Consider the following 22599-nt stretch of genomic DNA (forward strand, 5'->3'; position numbering starts at 1 on the left):
TTGTAAATGTACTTTTGAAATAGTTACAGTTTGAATTACTGGTAATGCAATACTCTGAAATGCTGTACATATACTTTGTATCGACATTGCAATGAAAATTACAGCTAAGTTACTTCTACGATACTTTTGAGATTACTTTTTCTACTCAGTGTGATAGGCCTAGATATCAGGTAAAAATCAGTTTTGCACAATTGTTATGGATTCCTATGGAGAGAAATGAAGTTAACAGTTACCAGATAAGTAATCAGTCTTTGGAGTTCAGCTTCTGGGGTTGGAACAAGGGTTCCCCCAGGGTCAAGGATGCACTCTCGTTACACCCTCAGCGGCACTAGGGCGGCCAAGTGCAGAGTGCTGAGGCCCAATGTTATCCAATGAGGGGTAGGGGGCCTCCGGTTGGTGGCTGCTGGCGAGCAGGGCACAAGGTTGTGGGAGCCAAGCGCCTGGTGTTAGTGTTAGCCTCAGGGCAAAGGAGTATCCGGTTTAGCACAAAAAGTGCACCCGCAGCAGCGCAGGGGCTGATGGGTGCAAGGTCCTGTTTTAGAGTTGGGTGCCCTGTTGTTTTCAATGGGGATTTTCAGTTTTGGTTTTAAGCAGCAGGCTTGCTCCAGGAAGACTTCCGGGAGGAACCAACAGCTGGGCAGGTAAGTTGGAGGGCTCGAGGACGTAGGTGTACCTCTGCTTCTTTTCTCCAGGGCGCAGGGTGGATGGATGCAGGGGTGTCTTTTGAGGTCAGATTTCACCTTACCGGGCCACTTGCGGTTTGGGGGAGGAGGGGGTTCTCCGCGATGTCGGGGAGTCCTGGAGGGGTCAACCCACAGTGGACTCTCGGACTCTGGAGTGCTGGAGGACCTCGCTGGGACCAGTTGGCCACTTGAACTCGCGCTGTAGGCGACGGGTGCAGTGGTGGTTCCAGGCGTCCGGTTTCTTTTTCCTCAGCAAGCTCGGAGTCTTTCTTTGGTGTTTTTATTTTAACAAAGCTGCTGTTCACAGGAGATGCGGTCTTTGTGGAAGGCAGTCAGGCCTCCTCGAGGTTCTGGAGGTCGTTGACTGCAGTACAAGACTATTTTTGGCGCAGGATCCCCGGAAGCTGCAGACGGGCCAATAGGACTGGGGTCAAATCATTTGTTCTCTGCAGTCTCCTCTGCTGGGCATTTTCTTTTGTTCTTTTTTTCTTAGATTGCGGGAATCTGTTTTCTTGGTTCAGGGCTGCCCCCTAAATACTGTATTTAGGGTGTGTTTAAGGGGTCTTGAGGTCAGTAGCCAATGGGCTACTGACCTTAGGGTGACTACACCCTTGGTGTGCTCACCCCATGTGGGGGAGTAAGCACAATCCCTAATCCTGATTGGGAGTGCCTGCCATCTACAAGATGGTGAGCACTGAAGAGAGAGCGTCACCTCGCCTCCGCCACCTGAGGGGTGGATTTGGCAGAGGTGGGCACACCTTCTGTGCTGGCTAGATTTCCAGTCTGTCTTCCCCCTGAAAAGAAGGGGAGAAGGAAGGTGGCCTGCTCCTGCTAGCAAGAGAGGCTTGGGGTCGCATTACAAAGGCTGCCAGGCCTTTGAGGCTCACGTGTCACAGAAGGCTCTTCCTGGCCTGGGGGAGGTGTGGACACCTCTGCTCAGGAAAGGCTTTGTTTCTGGGCACAGGGAGCAAAGGCTCCCACCCAAGGGGTCCAGTAACATGTCGTGTGGTGGCAGGCTGGTGTGCACCAGTCAGGGAACCCACAGAGGCTGGTCATTTTTCAGGGGGCATCTCGAAGATGCCCTCTGTGCGCATTTTTCATTAAATTCCACACTGGCATCAGTGTGGGTTTCATGTGCTGAGAAGTTTGATACCAAACTTCTCAGCTTTCAGTGTAGCCATTGTGGTGCTGTGGAGTTCATAATTGCAAGCTCCCAGCACCATATACTCTTAATGGCAGCACTGCACTAACAATGGAGACAGCAGGGCTGGTATAGGGCACCCAGCTAGAGGGATGACTGATTTATGCCAGGGTAGTGGGTTGTAGGCACAATAAGTGTTGCAGCCCTTAGAGGTCTTCCCTGGTCACAGTGCCCTGGGTACCTGTGGTACCATTTACCAGGGCCAGGGACTGATCTGTGGCCAGAGATGCCAATTGGGTTAGGTTTGGGGAAAGAACAGAGGCCCTGGGAACCTGATTGGCAAGGGCCCAGGGCACATCAAGTCTAAGTGCATCAGTAGTCTGGCAAAAAGTGTGTGGGGGGGTTACTGCAACAGAAACCCACTTTCCTACAGAGGACAATTATGTAGTGGGTACCAGTGGTTGGGGTTCCCTTTGAAAGGGTAGGTGGGGACATAGTAGGTCCATTTGAACCTCCCACAGCCTCAGGAAACACGCTTATACTGGTAGTAGTGGATCATGCCTTCAGTAATCCTGAAGCAATTACCCTTAGGACTACTACATCTCCTGCAGTAGCCAAGGCACTCATTGGTGTTGCCACCAGGGAAGGGTTTCCTAAGGAGGTGGTTTCAGACAGAGGTTCCAACTTCATGTCTGCTTACCTCAAACACATGTGGAAAGAGTGTGGAGCGCAGTACAAGTTTACTGCACCCTATCACCCACAAACCAATGGCTTTGTTGAAAGATTCAACAAGAAATTGAAAGGCATGACTATGGGGCTCCCTGAGCAACTCAAAAGGAGATGGGATGTCCTCTTACCATGCCTGCTTTTCGCCTACAGAGAGGTGCCTCAGACGGGAGTGGGGTGTTCCACCTGTGAACTTCTGTCTGGCCATCCTGTTAGGGAATCCCTCTGTCTTGTAAAAGAGGGTTGGGGTAAGCCTCTCCAAGAACTCAAACAAGATATTGTGGACTATGTACTTGTCCTAAGGTCAAGAATGGCTGAGCACATGGAAAAGGCATCCAATAACCTTGAGGCCAGCCAGGAGCTTAAGAAGTACTGGTATGACCAAAACGCTGCACTGGAAGAATTTCAACCTGGGCAGAAGGTGCGGTTTCTGGAGCCAGTGGCACCAAGGGCTCTCAAGGACAGATGGAGTGGTCCTTACCCTATCCTAGAAAAGAACAGTGAGCCACCGACTTGGTTGACCTGGGCACAAGCAGGACACCCAAAAGGGTTATCCATGTGAACCGCCTTAAGCTCTTCCATGACAGGCCGTCCTGGACTGGGCAGCTTAAACAACCCAGACCCAAGTCCATGGCTTGATTGTGTACTACAGGATGTTTGTGAATGGATATGGGTCCACTGTGGCTCCCCTCACAGTACTCACCTATCAGAAGATGCCCAAAAGGTCAACTGGACAGTTACTTGTCAAACGGCTTTTGACACCCTGAAAGAGGCAATGAGCTCAGCACCTGTTCTCAAGGCTCCAGATTACTCCAAGCAGTTAATTGCGCAGACAGATGCCTAGGAGCTAGTGAAAGGAGTGGTCCTATCCTAGACCATAGTGATGGACAAGGCCAACCTGTTGCTTTCATAAGCAGAAGGCTGCTCCTCAGGAAGGAGTGGACAGTGAGAGGAAAACCTTTGCTGTGGTTTGGTCCCTGAAGAAGCTGAGACCATACATGTTTGGTACTCACTTCCTAGTTCAAGCTGACCACAGACCGCTCTGTGCACCACAAGCAGATGAGGTGGGGTTCTTTTACCAAATTGGTGCAGAGACAGGCGCCACAAAGTTTGAAACTTTTACATCTAGATGGCCTCCCGACACCAAAAAAAATTGATAACAAAATGTTGAAAAAAGCCTGCCAAAAAGAGACAGAGGGGTAGCTCTTCCCCAGATCAGCACTTAACTAGCGCAGAAACAAAAGAACTGACGTCTACACGCCTGGGTGACGCCTATGTAGGGAACCGCGACGTCATGCAACATTGGAAGCAAGGAATCAAGGTAAATCAGATTTATAGATTCTGCGGCTTTGAAATCAGGAGGATTTATTTTTTTAAAGATAGAGCTCACGTAGCAGTGGAGGAAGATGACGGACCCTTTTTTCACAAAAGAAGTTCAGTAAAGCACAAGTTACTACTTGTGTAACAATATATCTGTAAGAGACATTAGTTAGTGATAGATTTCTTACCTTAGAATATCCCCAGGCGTCAGACTGGATCCGGAAAATGTTGCGTAGCAATACCCCTGCGCGCCGGCAGGCGTCGTCCGCGGCTCCGCGTCCGTCGTCGGCGTCGTTAGCCCCGGAATGACATTGTCGGAGTACTTAGACGCCGCAAATGCGCGCCGACGTCAGTTCTGATACACAGCTTTTCCGCGCAAGATACGCAAAGCCATGATAGAACCAACACTGGTGCCATGAAACTAGGGCCCTGAAAGGGGATGACCTTAACCCTAGATATCGGTTCACAGAACGGGGAGGATGGGTAGGTCGGTAAGGAATCTATCACTAACTAATGTCTCTTACAGATATATCGTTACACAAGTAGTAACTTGTGCATCTGAAAGAGACACGTTAGTGATAGATTCCTTACCTTAGAATAGATACCCCAGCAATACCAACCCCGGTGGTGGGTCTGCGAACCAATAATCACACCAGAAGTCCTGGAGGACGGAACGGCCAAAGAAGCCATCCCTCCGGACTGGACTGTCCAGACAGTAGTGTCTTGCAAACGTGTGCAGCGAGGCCCACGTAGCTGCCTGGCAAATGTCCTGCAAGGGCACACCCCGGCCCAGGGCAGTTGTAGTAGCCGTGGCGGAATAAGCCCGCAATCCAACAGGGGACTCCTTTTTAGCCAAGGAGTAACATGCCTGGATACACAAGATGATCCACCGGGAGATGGTCCGCTTGTGCACCGCTTTCCCTTTCTTAGCGCCCACGTAACCAACAAAGAGTTGGTCATCCACCCGGAACTGGCGTGTGTGATCCAAGTAGAATGAAAGCGCATGTTTTGGGTCCAGACGGTGGAGCCGCTCTTCCTCTTTAGAGGGATGCGGTGGCGGAAAGAAGGTGGGCAAGGTGATAGACTGCCCGATATGGAAGGCCGTGACAACCTTGGGCAGGAAAGATGGCTTAGTACGTAACACAACCTTGTCCGGATTGACAGAAAGGAAAGGAGGAGTAAAAGAAAGAGCCTGGAGCTCACTCACTCTCCTGGCAGAGGTGATGGCAACCAGGAAGGCAGTCTTCAAGGTAAGAAGACGGAGAGGACAGTTGTGAAGTGGCTCAAAGGGAGCGCACATCAGAAACGTAAGAACAAGGTTCAAGTCCCACTGAGGCATCACAAACTGAACAGGAGGGAATGTGTGTGTGATGCCCTTCAGAAATCGATTTACAATAGGGGACTTGAACAAAGAAGGTTGATCAGGCAGCCTGAGAAAGGCTGAAAGGGCAGAAAGGTAGCCCTTGATAGTGCCCAGAGCAGAGCCCTGCTGGGCAAGAGAAAGAAGGAAGAGAAGAACCTCAGAAAGAGGGGCAGCAAGAGGATCCACAGCCTTTGCTGTGCACCATGCCACAAATCTGTTGCACCTGCAGGCATATACCGACTTAGTGGAGGGACGCCTGGCTGCCAGAATGACATTACAGACTTCAGGAGGCAAGTCAAATGGCCTCAACTGTCGCCGCTCAATCTCCAAGCATGGAGGTGGAGACTGGACAGGTTCGGGTGGAGGACCGTCCCCTGCTGCTGCGACAGAAGGTCCTCCTGAAGAGGCAGACGAACCGGGGGATCAACTGACATACTGAGTAGCTCTGGATACCAGTACCTTCGTGCCCAGTCCGGAGCCACAAGGATGACTTGTGCCCGGTCGCGCTTGATCTTCTTCAGCACTCGACGGCTGAGTTTGTCCGCCCTGGCGTTCAGAGAACCTGCCAGGTGTTGAACCACCAGGGTCACGCCCTGCTGTTCCAGCCACTGCCAGAGGCGCAGAGCCTCCTGGCAAAGGGTCCACGACCCCACCCCGCCCTGTTTGTTGCAGTACCACATGGCGGTGGTGTTGTCCGTGAACACCTGCACTACTCTCCCCCGGACAGAGGGGAGGAATGCCTTCAGTGCTAGACGAATCGCCCGCAGCTCCAAAAGGTTGATATGGAGCTGGGACTCCGCCGGAGACCAGAGGCCTCTGATCTCCGCCTCTACCATATGGCCTCCCCAGCCCTGGAGGAACGAGTCCGTCACAACTACGTGCTCCGGCTGGGGAAGGGAGAGAGATCTGCCACTGACCCAATCGCGGTCCGTGAGCCACCACTGCAGCTGTCTCGCAGTGCCCTCCGAGATCAGGACATGGTCGGAAAGGTTGCCTTGATGCTGGGCCCACTGAAACTTCAGGTCCCACTGCAGAGCCCGCATCCGCCACAGAGCGTGATGCACCAGAAGGATGCAGGAGGACATCAGCCCCAGAAGCCGCAGCGTCAACCTGACCGATACCCGGGATAAAGGCTGAAAGAGTGGAATCATAGCCTGAATATCCTGGACCCGCTGTTCGGGAGGATAAACCCGAAACTGCGCCAAGTCGAGAACCGCTCCGATGAAGAGGAGCTTCTAAAAGGGGCACAAGTGTGACTTTGGCACATTGATGGAGAACCCCAGCTGATGCAGGAGGTCTGCCGTCGTCTGGAGGTGGCTGGCAACTGTCTGGGGCGAGCCCGCCTTCAACAACCAGTCGTCGAGGTAGGGGAAGACTGAAACCCCTAGCCTGCGCAGATGAGCTGCGACCACCGCCATCACCTTTGTGAACACCCGTGGGGCACTGGTAAGGCCGAAGGGGAGCACGGTAAATTGAAAGTGCTTGTGGCCAACCGTGAACCGCAGGTAGCACCGGTGGGCCGGCAGGACGGGGATGTGGAAATAAGCGTCCTGCAAGTCCAACGCTACCATCCAGTCTTCTGGGTCCAGGGCAGCTAGGACCTGAGCTAGTGTCAGCATTTTGAACTTCTCCTTCCGGAGGAAGCCGTTGACGTTCCGTAGGTCCAAGATAGGGCCGTAGGCCCCCTTTGCCCTTCATGGGTACCAGAAAGTATTGGGAGTAGCAACCACACCCTACTTCTGGCCCAGGAACGCGCTCGATTGCCTCCTTGGCCAAGAGGGCCGTAACTCCCTCCTGCAGAAGTCGCAAATGATCCCCCAATACTCGGTGGCATTGCGGTGGCATGGCTGGAGGGGTCGCCTCGAAGGGGAGGGAGTAGCCCCTTCGGACGATTTGCAGCACCCACTCGTCCGACGTGACATTGCGCCAGTGGAAGAGGTGATGGCGAACCCTGCCGCCCACTGGCGTCACATGGGCCTGAAAACACGGACTTGGAAGGTTTTGAGGCAGGTGTTGCGGAGGGAGGTGTGGACTGGGCTCGCCGCTGACCCCGACCGCCGTTACGGCGGTTTCCACGGCCACCACCGCGCTGTTGAACATTCTGCGGTGCGTGGCTGGCAGCTCGTGTGGGGGCGCCCCTTCCGTGGCCATGAAGGGAGCAAAAGGCACCCGATTGCTGGCGTGGGGCCGAGAGGCCCAAGGACTTGGCCGTAGCCCTGGAGTCCTTAAAACGCTCAAGCGCATGGTCTCCCTTGTCGCCAAAGAGGCGACGGCCATCGAACGGCATGTCCAGAAGAGAGGACTGGACATCGGCCGAAAAGTTGGCGGTCCTCAACCAGGCGTGGCGTCGAACCGCCACCGTCGTTGCCATCGCCCTGCCCAGTGAGTCCGTGGTATCCAGCCCACACCAGATGGAATATCGCGCTGCATCTCGACCCTCCGCAAGGGCTTGGGCGAGTTTAGCCCGGACCTCCTCCAGGCATTGTGGCAGCACGTCCGCGACCGTATCCCACAGGGTGTGGGTGTAGTGGCCCAAGAGGCATGCGGTATTGACAGACCGCAGTCCCAAACTGAGGGACGAGAACACCTTCTTCCCGAACTGCTCGTACCTCTTGGATTCCCGATCGGGCGGGGCCGTCGGGAATGCGGTCTGGGAAGTAGAGGCCTGGATGACCAGGCTCTCGGGGGTGGGATGGGTGGACAAAAAGCAAGGGTCGCCCGGAGCCGGGCGGTAGCGTCTGGCCACGTTCCTATCCACAGGCGGACCTGAGGCGGGCTTGGACCAAGTGCCCACAAGAACGTCACACAAGGCCTCATTAAACGGCAGCAGTGGCTCACTGGAGCTTGCATGCGGTTTAAGGACCTCAGTGAGGTTAGTCCTCACGCCCGCGACGGGGAGCTCAAGGTTTAAGGCCTTGGCCGCCCTCGTCAACACTACACTGTAAGCAGCCCCCTCCTCCGTAGCCACGGTGGGAGGGAAGACAATTCCAGTGTCTGGCAAAGTGTCAATACCACTGGCCTCCCCAAGCTCAAATGTCCAGTCCTCTTGAGACTGGCATTCCTCTGCCAGAGGGTCAGCAGACCCCTCCCAATCACCCTTGTCACCCATCTCCTGTAAAACAGGTTCAACAGACAGGGCCTCCTCATGGAAATAAAAATCTCCAAAGGACGTCGGAAGCGGCGCCGTTCCGGCGCCAGAGTCGGACCGAAGGGAACATTGGGGACGGCGTCCACAAGGGGCGCCGGGGTGACACCCGCGGGGTCGGCGCCGGTGAGGTCGTGAGGTCGACCGGCGACGACCCGGAAGCGGATCCGGTGAGGTCCTGCGGCGCCGGGACCGAAGTCGCCGGGGCCGAAGCACCCGACGGCGTCGAGGCCGAAGCACCCGACCCGCTAGGGCCTCCAGCCGGGGTCGCTGGGCCCGAAGGCGCCACGGGACCCGGCTGAGGAGAGAGGGACCTCATGGCCATGAGGTACCGCTCGATCTCCGGCGACGCGCCATGCCCAGGGACCCAAAGGTGTGGGGCAGGTGGCGACGCATGCGACTCAGTCGGAGCCACGTGGGTGGTGTCACCCGAACCCCCGGCCACATTGCGCGAGCGTCGGGGTGGGTCAGAGGAACGATGACGCCTCTCCGACCTCTCATGCATCTTACCTGAGGACTTGGATCCCGATGACCGATGTCCACTCCCGGAGCTGCGAGGACTCCGACCCCGCGACCGGTCCCTCGACCTCCCGTGGGACCTGGAGCTGCGCAGGGCCGACTGCCGGAGCTCGAGCCACTTGCGGGACCGCTCCCGCCTAGATTTCGACGTCAGGGTCCGGCAGTCGGAGCAGGTACGGTCGTCGTGGTCGAGGCCTAAACACTTCAGGCACCGGCGATGGGGTTCGGTAACCGACATCAGTTGGTCGCACTTGGAACAGGGTTTGAACCCGGGCATCACTACCGGCACCGTCGGAGTCGAAGACTCGAGTAGAAAAATGATCAAAAAGATCGAAAAGTTTCGTCAAAAAAGACTAAGGGGTAGAGCTTCTCCGGATCTGCGCTAGCTGGCGCGGAAAAAAGAAGAACTGACGTCAGCGTGCATGGGCGGCGTCTAAGTACTCTGACGACGTCATTCCGGCGCTAACGACGCAGACGACGGACGCGGCGCCACGGACGACGCCTGCCGGCGCGCAGGGGTATTGCTAAGCAAAATTTTCCGGATCCAGTCTGACGCCCGGGGATATTCTAAGGTAAGGAATCTATCACTAACGTGTCTCTTTCAGATACAATAACTTATCACCATTGTAGGATGCTGGTATATTGTAGTATACGGTGCACACTTATATAAGTGAAGCACCTTGCACTAATCCAGACAACCCTTATGGTGATTTTAGTGGTCCTAAACAACCATAGGAAGCTCTCTTACTGGTAGCTATGGAGAGCAGCCTTCAAAGGAGTGTTAAGCAGCTTGTTTTACCAGATCTAATCATGTAGTGTAGGTTAAACGAAAAAGAACCACACAGTGTTTATATCAAAATATGTCTATTTATTACACAACACTCACTAACACATTAGTATATCTCCTACCCGGAGATATCAACACAAATACACAATACTTCAATTGCAAATAGGTAAGTAAGCACAACACAAAGCAGTCTCCAGAGGGAGATCAAACCATATTCTTTAAAAGTGGAATGTGAACTGCCACCAAAGTCGGGACTTGAACCAGGAGAATCAGTAGAGCTGGGGGCACAAGGAACCATGCAAGATAAGTACCCAGGAAACCCATGGAGGCTGTGTGCAGGATACATAGACGCATACTCAACAGAAGTCAACGGGAAAATCACAGTTGCAGTTTCAAAGAAGGACCCTTCCAAGTGGACCCTGAAGGCACCCTGTGGAAGACAGAAGGTTAGAAAGTACGCCCCACTTGTGGATACCTCAGGTACCAGGATACCTACACCAGTGAAGGCAGGTGCATAGGTGCGAAGTGACATCAGAAACAGCTGACAAGATTGTTCAAGAGTCCGGTGGAATCCAAGGGTGGATTCTTGAATAGAAGAACCTGCAAGCAGAAGGGACAGAGTCTAAGCCACTCAGAGATGACCAGGAGGCACAGAAGAGCAATGCTCACGGGTGTTGGAAGGTGCAGGAGTGATGATGGTGACCTTGTCCCTGCATCTGTGAGGACCAGGCGATGCTGAGGTAGACCAGGGGTTGCACAGAAGCTGTCCCACGTCAGAATTCGAGAACCATGGTGTCTGTGTCCGGTGGGAGCACCGATATTCCTTGGCAGCAGCAACAGCCGTGAAAAACGATGAAGGAGCATTGTTGGGAACAGCAAGGTCCAAAGGACTCACCATAAGCAGTAGAGTCAGAGCAGGCCCCGAACAAACAGGGGAGCCTACTGAAGCAAGAAAAGACCCATGAGAGGACCCACAGGCCTAAGGCACAGGAGTCGAAAGAGGACCTCGAGAATCTCACCAAAGATGAAGGCCCACAGTGCAGAGGATGTGGTGAGGATGATGATCTTTGCAGTTACAGATGCTGGAGGCTAGAGCTTCTTGTAGCCCAAAGATCTCTGGTGTGCAGAGTCAACAAGCCTTGGAAATGGTTAGCCAACGCGGTGCACAGGGGTTAAATCCCAGCCGTTCCGGCGGGGGATACTGGCCTCAAAATTGTAGGGAGAACAGATCAGGCCTCAGGAGAGTTGCAGAACCACGACCTGTGTTACTGAGGCTTTCGAAGTCCAGGGGACGTCAGGAGCAGCAGACCGGTCAGCTTCGTTACAGTGCCTGCAGATGCAGGGGAGTGACTCCTTCACTCCAAGGGAAATTACTTCAGGTGTCCTTGATGCCCACAGGTCTGTTGAAGATCCTGGAAGAAGCACAGACAGACTACGGAGAAAGTTTGCAGAATAGTGAGACCAGGAGCAGCAGGAGTATTGCTTGATGCAGTCTCGGTGCCAGGCGAAGTGCAACGAAGTCCAAGTGTCCAGATGGTCGAAGAGTGACGTTGTTTCAGGCGTGAGTGATATCCCATAACGAGTCTGAGGACCCACCCACAGGTAAGCACTTTTATACCTGGAGAAAGGGGTTAGGACGACTCTGTTACTCCCAGAGGAGGGGCTGATAGAGGCTTTGGATACTCCGGAGTATGCAAGGAGTGCACCAAATGTGCCCTTCAAGGTAGTCTGGTGGCACTGGCATGCTCCCCCAACCCAGCCCAAAACACGTCCTGTCTGGTAGGTGGTCACAACTCCTTGTGACAGGAAACCTATTGTTCTACCTTCCCCTACTCGAGCTCAGCTCAGCAGCAAGTGGGCAGAATTGTTCCTGTGGTTGGCAGCAGAATTAGCTTGGTAGCAGACCCTTAAAGGCTGCTACTGGGAGTACCAGGGGCTTCCTGGAGTAGCCCCCAGTGCATGGAATCTTACCTCCAACACCCATAATGGTGGGATTCCAACATGTTTGATAACAAACATGTTCAGGCTCGGCACAGCCATTATATAGTTAGCCATCGCGTAGTGACGGATGGCGAGCATATGTATAAAGATGGCTGACCGCACTTACAAAGCCTGGAGAATCCACTCAGGGGTTTGCAGGGGTGTATGCTCATGCAGGTGCACCCATACACATATAAACCAACACCCTACTTCAGGATTGAAAGGCTTACCTTAGGGGTCACTTATAGGTCTTAAGTGTAGTGACCTCAGATATAAGAATACTTCTATCGGTCATAAATGGTGCTAGCACCAGCATACACAGGTTGCAATGGCTGGCCTGGAGACACAGTTTCAGTGGTCTATCAGGGTGGCAAAGCACATTGTTGCAGGCCCTGGGAGAACCATGGAGCACCTATGCCATGGGTACCTCAGTACCATACACTACAGACTTATAGGAGCACACCAGTAGCCAATTGTGGAGGTACAGAACCACTTACCATGTCAAATTTAGGAAGAACGCACAGTGGCTGTGGTCCTGATTAGCAGGATCCCAGTCAGACTAATAAAACGAATGTTTAAATGACACCAGCAAAAAGTGGGGGTAGCCATGAAAGCAGATCTTACTTTCCTACAACCATGCTACTCAGATGACTCGAGAAGCAAGAGGTTAGTGATAAAGCTTACACTACAGTTTCCAAAAACTCACTGCATAATTGAAAACTAATGTATTTTTTTATCTGTGTTGTATCATATTTTTGGGATTTATGTGTGAATGATATAGAAAATGTGCATATTTTGCATGAAATGTAAATCTGATCTAATGCTTTTATTTATGATAAATGCCCAAATACAAAGATTGACATTAGAATGTGGACAGAATACCTTAAACTGAGAAAGCAATTCGTCTCCTACAGTTGATGGACCGGCTTCATTTTCACGTGTTTCTGCTCTTTTCAATATTTCATCTATATCCATTTCCTAAAACAATAACATTTTGAGTGATTATTTTTTTTGTCTTGAAAGTGAAATCAAACAGAACATTAATGCATAATGTTGCAAATATCTACATACTTGTGGTTCCACTTCTTCACCTTCTGGCTCTTTAAATAGTTCCTCCGCACCAAACTTTAAAATGGCTGCTAATTCTTCTTTATTGAAGGGAGCAGAGCTAAAAGACAAAGATATGTACTCATTCAGTCACCTCTGAATAAGTTAAATTAGGAGATAAGATGACAAGTAAAAATTAATAAAGTTATGCAGTTTACCAATTTCTTTTTACATAAGAGGCACCTTCCACATTCACTTCCTCCTCCATCTCACAATAAAAAGATTAGTGATCTCTGTGTGGTACCAATAAACATTCATAAGCAATCACAATAAACTATTCAGAGGAAACCAATGTGTGTACATTATGAGAACAAGCCCAGGCAAAGCCAACAGGTCTCACTTTTGCAAGAGTTAGAGCTATTAGCATTTTAAATGACAATATATTTTACCCATGTGTTATGGAATGAAGTGGATGAATGTGGTGTGCAGTGGAATTATGTGGGTTGTATTGGAATTGTTTGCTGTGGAATTGTGTGGAGATGAATTATGAGGCATGGTGTGCAGTGGAATTATGAGCATACTGGAATTATGTGGAGTGGAACTCTGTGTAATCAAGTGGAATTATGTGGAGTGGTATTTTGTGTTGATCATGTCTGTTAATGCCCAGGGGGTAGGAGCGGGAGAGACGAAGGGGAGGGGAATTACTAATGTGGTATTGGTTGGGGTGGGTGTGTGGGGGTGTGTGTGTGGGGGGGGGGTGGTGTGTGTGTGTGTGTGTGTGTGTGTGTGTGTGTCTGTGTGTGTGTGTGTGTGTGTGTGTGTGGGGGGGGGGGGGTGTGTGTGTGTGTGTGTGTGTGTGTGTGTGTGTGTTTTTTTTGTTGTTTTTTTTTGAGAATGGCACCACAGGGCCTAAGTGCTTCTTCAAAGTGTAGGGTCTTGATCTGTGCAGTGAATACATTGGGAAGAGGTTTGGTTTACCAGGAACCTCATGTGAATGGGCAAATAAGTCCCACAAATTCACATTGACAGAAATCAGATTAGTGTCAGTGCATTTATAAAGCAACCAGTGCATCAGTTGTCTTAACAGTAGGAAGATGGCTCTTCATATGGTATACCAAAAAAGGTGTATTGTGCAAAGAGTCCTGGTGCCTTACTAGTGGGCAGGGGCTTGCTCTAGCAATCTTAAGGTGCTCTTCTAGGGGGTCGTTTGGTCGAACAGCTTTAGGCTTATCAGGGAGGAGTGTTGACATCTGCAAATACACACAATAGTCAATAAATGATGCACATGACTCATTAAGGATTTCCCCAACAATATATAAAAATCATTATATTTTTCAAATTGATCAACGCTCCAAAATAATCTCAGACTTTTATGTTTTGAGTTCAAGACCCCAAGTACAAATTAGTTAGTAAACACAAATACCAAGACGTGGGCAATCCTGAAAATTCACAGAAAGAGCTGATCAAGAGCAGAGACTGCAAGAGGTCTGACTTGGCTCTAAGAGCACAAGCTGAGTCATTAGATTCAGAATGTACATTGTGCAGCAAACGGCATCTAAAACACAATAGAGGTTCTTTTAAGTTAAAAATAGGTAATTTCTTGAGTGTGTATGTTTCTGTTCAGTACAATGGATCATATATCTCTCCACTGTAATTTGTTAAAACACTTTTCAAAAACAACTTGTTTACCACCTTCAGCAAACCGAAAAAATGCAAAGAGTGAACCAAGAGATGTGTCTTGGTTATTTGCAACGTATATTTAGGCAATATCACTGCTGCTTTGTGGAGCAACATTATTGTCTATTAAACCATTTGTGGCCATTTAGGCAGCATTAATCCTGAACTAAATTTCTTCAAGGTGGTCCTAGATTTGAAGATCTATTAAAATGAGTCGGGTTAAGTAAAAAGATTTGCATAATATCGCACAGTGTTATCAAATGAAGCTGAGATCTGAACTAAGTTTTCCTGGATATATGCAGAGTAATTCACCAACTGGACGAATGTCGCCTTCTCAGCCCTTTACTTCCAGCGGACAATGCTTTGAGCTCAATAATTATCCAATATAATAGACGTATAAAATTTCAAAACTACTTTCTTCCTCAATATCAGAGAAGGGAGGAAGCTATTTTTAAGCTAATTGTGCGCCTTTCCCCTCACTGAACGAAACGTGCAGAGGGTCAAGCAGGGGGGACAGGGACAACCTTGTGGAATTTCTAGTGACCCTATACAAATCCCCGCCTGTTAAACAAATACAATCACATACTTTCGAAGTGCAATATTGAGAAAAGCAGGCAAGTAGTCACAGTTTGCATTATGCTTTGTTATTTACATTCATATAGTTATCAGACCAAATGTTAAAAAACATATATATGAATCTTACATCTTCATGCACCAAGCAAACAAAGGTTGCTGACTTATGGTGAGGGGTTGTGTTTGCAAATGCATTATGGTATGAAAAGTACGTGCTGCTGTATTCCTGGTCTCCAGCAATTTCCAGGCAACAATAAAAATTTGAAGATAACTTCAGTGATTCATTTTCTTTATTGAGAGAGATCGGAGGTTTGTCTAGTGGAAATTTTGACTCATGGTAAGGTAGCCACAGTGGGGTAATATGCCTGCTGCAAAGAACGTGTACCATGCATATCACACAATGCATATCATGTAAATAGGTCAGTGAGTTACTGCTTTTGTCAGAGATTCTTTTGGTATTTGCAGTTTAGAAGTTAAAATCCTAACATTGAACAGTGAGCTATTAACCGTCATCAAAGAGCTGCATGAAAACCTCAAGGTATAGATTAGAACGTTATGATTTTTCCCTAGTCTTTCCTTATCCTAATATTGGGAAATGGGTTCATTAGGATAGAAATCAATTCTGATTATTAAAGAGAACCCCCCCAACCATGGTGTTATGTTTGTTTTAAATTCTGAGTTTGTGCTCCTCTAGTGTTGCAAAGCCACCCTGTGCCCTGGGCACTCCCAACTTTTTGCTGACTGGTACTGGTGGTACCCGACTCTGACTTACCCTGGCCTCTGCCTAAACAGGCCCAGGGCCAGTGCTATTCTGAAAGAGACACTTAAAAATACAGTGAAAACACCTACATACACTAGGGTGCACTATGGGTTAGGGTATCCCTATGATTGGCATAACCTCTCCTATAAGGCCCTAGTACATAATAGGGCAGGGGGATTAGTACTACCTTTAAGTACCTAGAATATAATAGGGCACAGCAGTTTAGAGGCCAGCAGCCCTTTCTCGCATACATGTGTGCACTGCTGAAGCCTGAGGTCAGTTTAAAAGTAGCCCTGTGTGGTAGGACTGCTTTTAAAATGCAATTTGAGCCCAAATTTGACTTTTGGGTTTGGGGAACTTACAAATTGATCAACTACAATGTTGGGGCAAAATTAATTTAAGTGGAAAAAAAATTTCCACTTAACTATGGCTGTATCATATTTGCCACATAATACATCATCTGCTGCATTAACTAACAATTTAACCCTAAACTATTTTGTAGCTCAAACGGATCAAAAATTACTAAAAGAAATGTGACTTATGTTGCGGTGAACAGTAGGGCCCTTTGGAAAGGTTGACTGGTCCCCTTTCCCACTGCTGCATGTGTATGTTACACAGGTACTAATGAGGCAAAAGCTTTGCAAAGGTTGTTAGTATGCATCCATATGTAAAAATACTAAAGTATCATAAAATGTACCACATTATGCTGTAGCCTTTTTATTGTTGCATAATTTAGTCAACACTGTAGGAGAGTAGAGTCTGCTTCCTATGGTCACCCCCACTTTTTGCTTTGCTTTACTGGTTTTCGACTTAGATGTGGCTGTGGGCCTGCTAATCAGACCCACAGCCCAGATGCACTCTCTCTAAATTTACACCATGTACTCTAGGTACATACACAATTGGGAATTGGTTCACCTTGTTAGCCCCTGTAGAAGTGTACCCTAGGTACTCAGGGCATAGGTGTAACCAAGGCCTACCAGGGGCTGCAGCATGTATTATGCCACCCCTGGCTGGCCACTCAAATAGACAAAACTGGCTGATCACTCAGCTGGGGCAAGGTCGTGTAATCACCCCTTGCTTAGGTATGGTATTCCTATACCTACTTATATATAGACACATAGTAACCTATACGTCACTCCTACGGCAGGCCTTAACAATCCTGGAGGCAGAGTGCTTGGTTATGTGTGAGATGGTGTTCTAGCATGAGCTGAGCCTGTCTTCAGCTTTCGGAACCATGTCCTTATAGCTGTTCTATGATATTGCCATACCATATACTCTCAAGTGCATTATGAACCTCGCGGTTAAATGCTAACTCTGGTTTGGCTTTATCAAAACATGTCGTGTAAGGTATCATACGCTTTGTAATACTACCCCCTTGCCAGTTCTGGCGATGGGGGTAGCATTCCTCCCTTCTAGAGGGAGAAGACATGTTGTTGCTGACTATCCCGGTTAAAGATGACCAGAGCCCCAGCGTCACAAAATGGACGCTGCTGCCAAAGACACAAGTCTGACCTCCTGCTGCTGGGAGTCCTTCAAGTCACGGAGGTTTGGACAATAGGTTTCCTGCCTGGGGAGGCGTGAGCACCACCCCAGACAGGACTTTGTGTATTGGGACAGGGAGGGCTGAATAGAATGAGACACTGCCTGGAGCACACTAGGTGCTCCATGCATACCCCAGTTCAAACCGGTTGCTGGGGCACTCCAGCCCCAGCGCGAAACTTGACAAAGGAGAGGGGGTGTAACCACCCCCCTTCCTGGTCCCACCCTTAGGAGGGACCTAGTAAGTAATCCAGCCCCTTTTAGTTGTATAAAGGTAGGAGCTGAGTCCTGAGATTTTAGATTAATCCTGAATTGATACTGGACACGAAACTCTGGACCTTCGACATTCTGCTGAAGACTGAAGAATCTCCCTTGTGGCCAAGGAGTGACCACCCTGGGCAACCAGGCACGATTCAGCAAATCAACGGCTTGCTTTGTCGACGTTCCCGCCGGAACGCGAGCACAGAGCCTGACAAGACCCAGACTTCCAGACCTCTCTGACCCTCTCTTCACGACTGCAGCATAGCTCGGATCCGTGGAGGTGACGAGACACGTGGGACCGGACATCTTGGAAAGCCTGCAACTTGCTACCTCTGCAGCTCTGGAGGTACCTTCAAAGTTGTGCACTGGGGATTGAGAAGCCCCGATCCCGAGCTCCATCTGCGACGAAGATCAGCCCCTCACACTCCACGAGTTCTGCGTGGGGCCCTTCTGCTTTTGTTCTGCTCGAAGCGTTGTCCGGTTGCTGGCCCGTTGGCTAGTAGCCTCTGTGGCGACAATCCTTTTGAACACCATCGCTGGTCTGGTTGCTCCAGACTGGCCCTTGTTTCCCTGCAAAGGTGAAGCACCTCAGACCTTGCTGGTCTGCACAAGAAGCCTTTGTTGTATCCTGCGTGGGTTGCCTTTGTCAAGGCTTGTTGACTCCAGTCCGGAAGTCGACCCCTCCATCTGCAAGATCCTTCGTGGGACAGTCCGTCTCCAGCACCTGGTCGTCGTCGACGCCTCCTGGTCCACGTGGCTGCCAAGACAAGCTTCAAGACAGCACCTGATTGCTCCTCGACGTCGTCTGGTTCCACCCGGTCACTCTCCCCTCTGCTTTCAGGTCCTCTTCATCCTCGATCCACCCTTGGATCCACCCGGACATCTTCCTCCTGGTCGCCTGCAGCCTCTTTTCTTCAGGTCTCCATAGGATCCAACGCCGAAACCCGACACATCTTCACACCTATGCACCCGCCCGTCCGTGGGTGAGGTAACGCAAGTACTTCGGTGCTCCCAAGGGTATTGACTATCCAAGTGTCTAAGTCTCTAGTTGTTTCCTCCTAGCTAAACCGGAAGTGTCCTCAATCCTTCTAAATCTAAACTTCTAAGTTTCCCATTGACTTTACATTGTCTCCCACGTCTGTGTAAAGACACTGCTCGCGCCGCCTGTCGGCCTCCCACTCCTAAACTATTATTAAGACAGTGTAGCACCAGCGATTCCCTAGGCCCTAGGCTTTTTCCCTTTCTTGTGACGTGGTACTTATACCACTTTCTTAATATATGGTTTGCTTCGCCCTAGGGCCTAACTGTAAATTGTGCAACTAACGTATAATAACTAAGTGTCTTGTTATGTGCTTTGGCCTCTGATCTCGTTAAGAGTTCCAGAGGAGTGTGTTAGAAATAAATACATATATATTTTATAATATATCCTGTGTGGTGTCCTTTCATTTGATATTCAAGGGGTTACATATGGTAAAACAGCTGACTTTACACGCCCTCAAGAGTCTTTTAGCCTAAGACTGTTCTGTCCACGCTACCACTAGGATAGCTGGTCTATAAGGTTGACTTACAACCATCACCATAAGGCTTGTTTGGACTGGTGCAAGGTGATCACTAGAATAGTGATCATCATATACCAGGCCAACTTCTCACAAACACTGCAACATCATTTTGGCCTCCATTGCTGCATAACTCCAGTGGCCCGAAAGCAGGCTGCACATGTTAAAAGTGTTTGTGCATGAAGCAGAGACCAAGATGTTTGCAAACTTAGGGGCTGATTATGATGGCAGACGGACTTCAGTCTGTCCGCCATCGAATCGGGGAATGGGACTGCTGGCCTTCTAGGTGGCGGCCTCACGATAGACATTACAGTACGACAGCCACTACGGCGTTCGCAGTGCCTATCTTTTACATTGCAGCAGGTGCTGCTGGCATCATCATTCGCCGTATTGTAACAAGCAATGGCATAGCAATAGGCCTCGCCTTTGGGGCCTTATAAGTGTTTAGCCATGCAACAGTTGATGTTGTCGTACCAAGGATATTGTGCTGGATAACTAAACACTTATAAGGTCCCAAAAGCAAGACTTATTGGCTATGCCAATGCTTGTTTATTACTCTGTTGGTTTAGTTTATCCCAGTGCTGCTTCTCAGTTGTGATAGGAAAACACGTTTTGTGATAACACTGCTCATCCACTCCTGTATGTATATTCACTGGGGTGTCAATGGCCAAAATAAATTCATGTTGTGTCGTGTGTGATATGTTTTAAAGTGCAGCCCGTTATTATAGCCAGCTGAGATGCTGTGGGAGGACAATCCAGTGCTTAATTTGTGCTGATGTTTGCCGATGTTGGGCACTGGTACTTATTTGCACACACTGGCATGTATTTAGGAGAATTCACCACAACGCCCCTGAGTGTGTATTTTTAATCAACGTTGATTAGTAGCTCATTTAACTATTCAGCATATCTGTAAAAATTATACAACCCACACTTAAACCTGCAGTTTAAAGTGATGTGGTCTATGCCAGCTACAGTGGACCCATGAGACATGCCTTGGCACTTTATTTTTAACAAATTAATAACCAGAGGGACACAGGAGACCCGCTTTCCACATCTTTTGAGGTTTGGGATGATATATGGTACTTCAGTGTCTGTTTTCCATTTAATGTGTATATTTACTGCAAAAATGACAGCGAAAGATTCTCCTAATTAGACAGAAGGGATTCTTGGTAAGGTAAGGGGTGGCACTTGGCCTGAGAGGTTTCCAAGCTCTCGTCAATCGGTTTGAAGTTGATTAAGTTGCATTACCTCTTTTTGCCTTTCTTTTCTCAGCTGCAGTTGAGTAATGCTGAATGGCATAAAGCAGAGCAAATATAATTTGCCTTCAGATAGCTTCCAGACTCTCGTGGCGGTTCTAATGGGAAACTGGCTTATGTTCTTTTTAAACTGAATGAAGGCAGTGCAAAGCAGTACTTTCCCTTTCAAGCGATAGACACTGCAGGGTGATGCAAACCCTGCGCCGCACAGGGGTTGATCGAATGATAGCCCTTCTATGCTGATGAGTTTGTCAGGGACAGGTTGTTACGTCACGCGGTCTCCTCCCCCCGAAAGTTTGCTCATGTTCGAGTTGTTGGCTGTATGACTGGGAGAGCAGCTCACTGCACTGCAGCTGCAGTACCTCGTCTGAGATATTCAGCATCACCCAGTGACTACAGGCTTGTGATTGTAACCATGATACCAAGACTGCTCTGCCTACTGTTCTATTGGGATGTTGCAGTAAACGTGGGACGTGCACAGAAATTGCCTGGAGGCAAGTAGCATTTCAATTCTATTATCTTTGAAACAGCGTGTTTGACGACAGAACGCTAGCTTGCAGCATGCAAAAAATGTGTGAAATAAGTTGCATTTAAAAAGATACGAATGTCCAGGGACAGCGCGATATTTTTGTGGGGGGGCCTGTGCACGCAATGCCCTGTGTATTCAAGGCAAACAAGTTTATTTTCAGATGTAAAAAAATTAACTGAACAAACAATGGACGCTTCAAAAGGACAGTCACAAAAAGATTCCGTGGTAAACTACATTAGACCCCGCCCCTCAAAATATTTGGTGAAGGAGTGCGCACGCAGCAGTGCCAAAAAGTGAAAGAAATCACACTCCAGATGGCGCCTTGGGCGCAGAAAGCTGGCAGCTGTGCACGTGCACGCAAGCATTAGGCCAGCAAAAGCCGGTGAGAAGCACTTTTAAAACTCACTTACTAAAAGTCGAGCAACAGCGCAGGCGCTGCTGTAGGCTCGACCTAAAAAGGGACATATTACATATATCACTGAACTACGTGCGGTGCCTGCCACATGGTGCATTGATATGTAGGGGGGCATCATAGTAGCGCTTTCACTGACAAACTCTGCAAAATTGTGCTAATGTGTGTAGGTGTAAATAACAATCTGGCCTGTCTGCTGACCACTCTGTATTGCTTTATTTCGGTATTTAATTATATTTTCTCTCCGTCCTAATGTTTTTCTTTTTAATAGAAAACGGTCAGAAAATGAGGACATTTCCAGCCAAAGTGTTACACCTTTTTTGGATCCATATCACAGGGTAACAAATAAAGAAAAGGAGAGGCAAGAGAGAGTACAAGAGAGAGTACAAGAGCGGTCTCTTGAAATCAGTACGTAAAGAGGAGCGAGACAGAGACAGAAAGAGATGGAGGAATAAAGAGAGAGAAAGGGGGGAGGAGGGCAGCTGCCAGAGGCAGATCAGGAGAAGTGTACACTGTCCTTGGCTTCTCTGGGCAGGTCAAGTGCAGGGCCATTAGGCAGCGCTTTCAGGCACTAATGGCCCTGCGAATAACAAAAGGGAGAGAGGAAATTCTTTTGTCCCCTCGTCCCCCCGCCCTTGTCCCCCCTCTCCCCCGTGTCCCCACTCCAAAATCTGGGGGGGGGGGGGCAATATATCGCCCGCGTCCCCCACACTTCCTACGCCCATGGGGTCACCACCTCAATGGCCGCATTTACACTGATTATCAAAACAACAGGACCGACTCTCACTCCCCACAGGTCTTCAACGAGACGCTTGTGAATTACAGCTCACACCCAGCAGAAATGCACCTTTTTAGATTTTGAACCATCAACTGTCAAGTGGCAACAATTTTCTTTTAATCTTTTAATATAACAATAGGAAGGGGAAGAAATAGCTCTATTTTGGCTCGCAAGAGCCCATGGGCGTATGGCCAGCACAGAGCCAGTCATTCAGCTTTTACCTTGCAGATCTTTACAAATACAGTACCACGCCTGCCTATCTTCAGATACAAGCAGACCTCCATAATAGTGTCAAAGAATCCATTTTAACCTTACTATAATATTCAGGGAAAGCTTCTTTAGGCAAAATCTTTTGTGATTTACCAACAGCCGTAAATGTGCTTAAGACAGCCTCAGCTGGAGGGGGCGTAGGAGGCTTGTTGCCAACAGGATCCCACGTAGGTGCCCAAGAAACAAGACTGTGCTATCTACACTCAAGGACATTTAACCTAATCTATTCTACTGCTGCAACATTTTCTGCGCTAACATGGTAACAATAAAGTGAATA

General features: G+C 49.2%; 1 protein-coding gene across 1 annotated transcript in view; it reads right to left on the minus strand.

Moving 5' to 3' along the window:
* CHD1 (chromodomain helicase DNA binding protein 1) overlaps window positions 1–22599 on the minus strand; it is a 1592763-nt gene that overhangs the window by 862331 nt on the left and 707833 nt on the right. The window contains exons 21-22 of the mRNA XM_078675438.1: window positions 12736–12832; window positions 12547–12642 (exon numbers count right to left, since the gene is read on the minus strand). Coding sequence (XP_078531564.1) covers window positions 12547–12642; window positions 12736–12832 — 193 coding nt within the window. The remainder of the gene's footprint in view (window positions 1–12546; window positions 12643–12735; window positions 12833–22599) is intronic.

This window comes from Lissotriton helveticus, chromosome 2_1 (genome assembly GCF_964261635.1).
Source record: "Lissotriton helveticus chromosome 2_1, aLisHel1.1, whole genome shotgun sequence".
Lineage (NCBI taxonomy): Eukaryota > Metazoa > Chordata > Amphibia > Caudata > Salamandridae > Lissotriton > Lissotriton helveticus.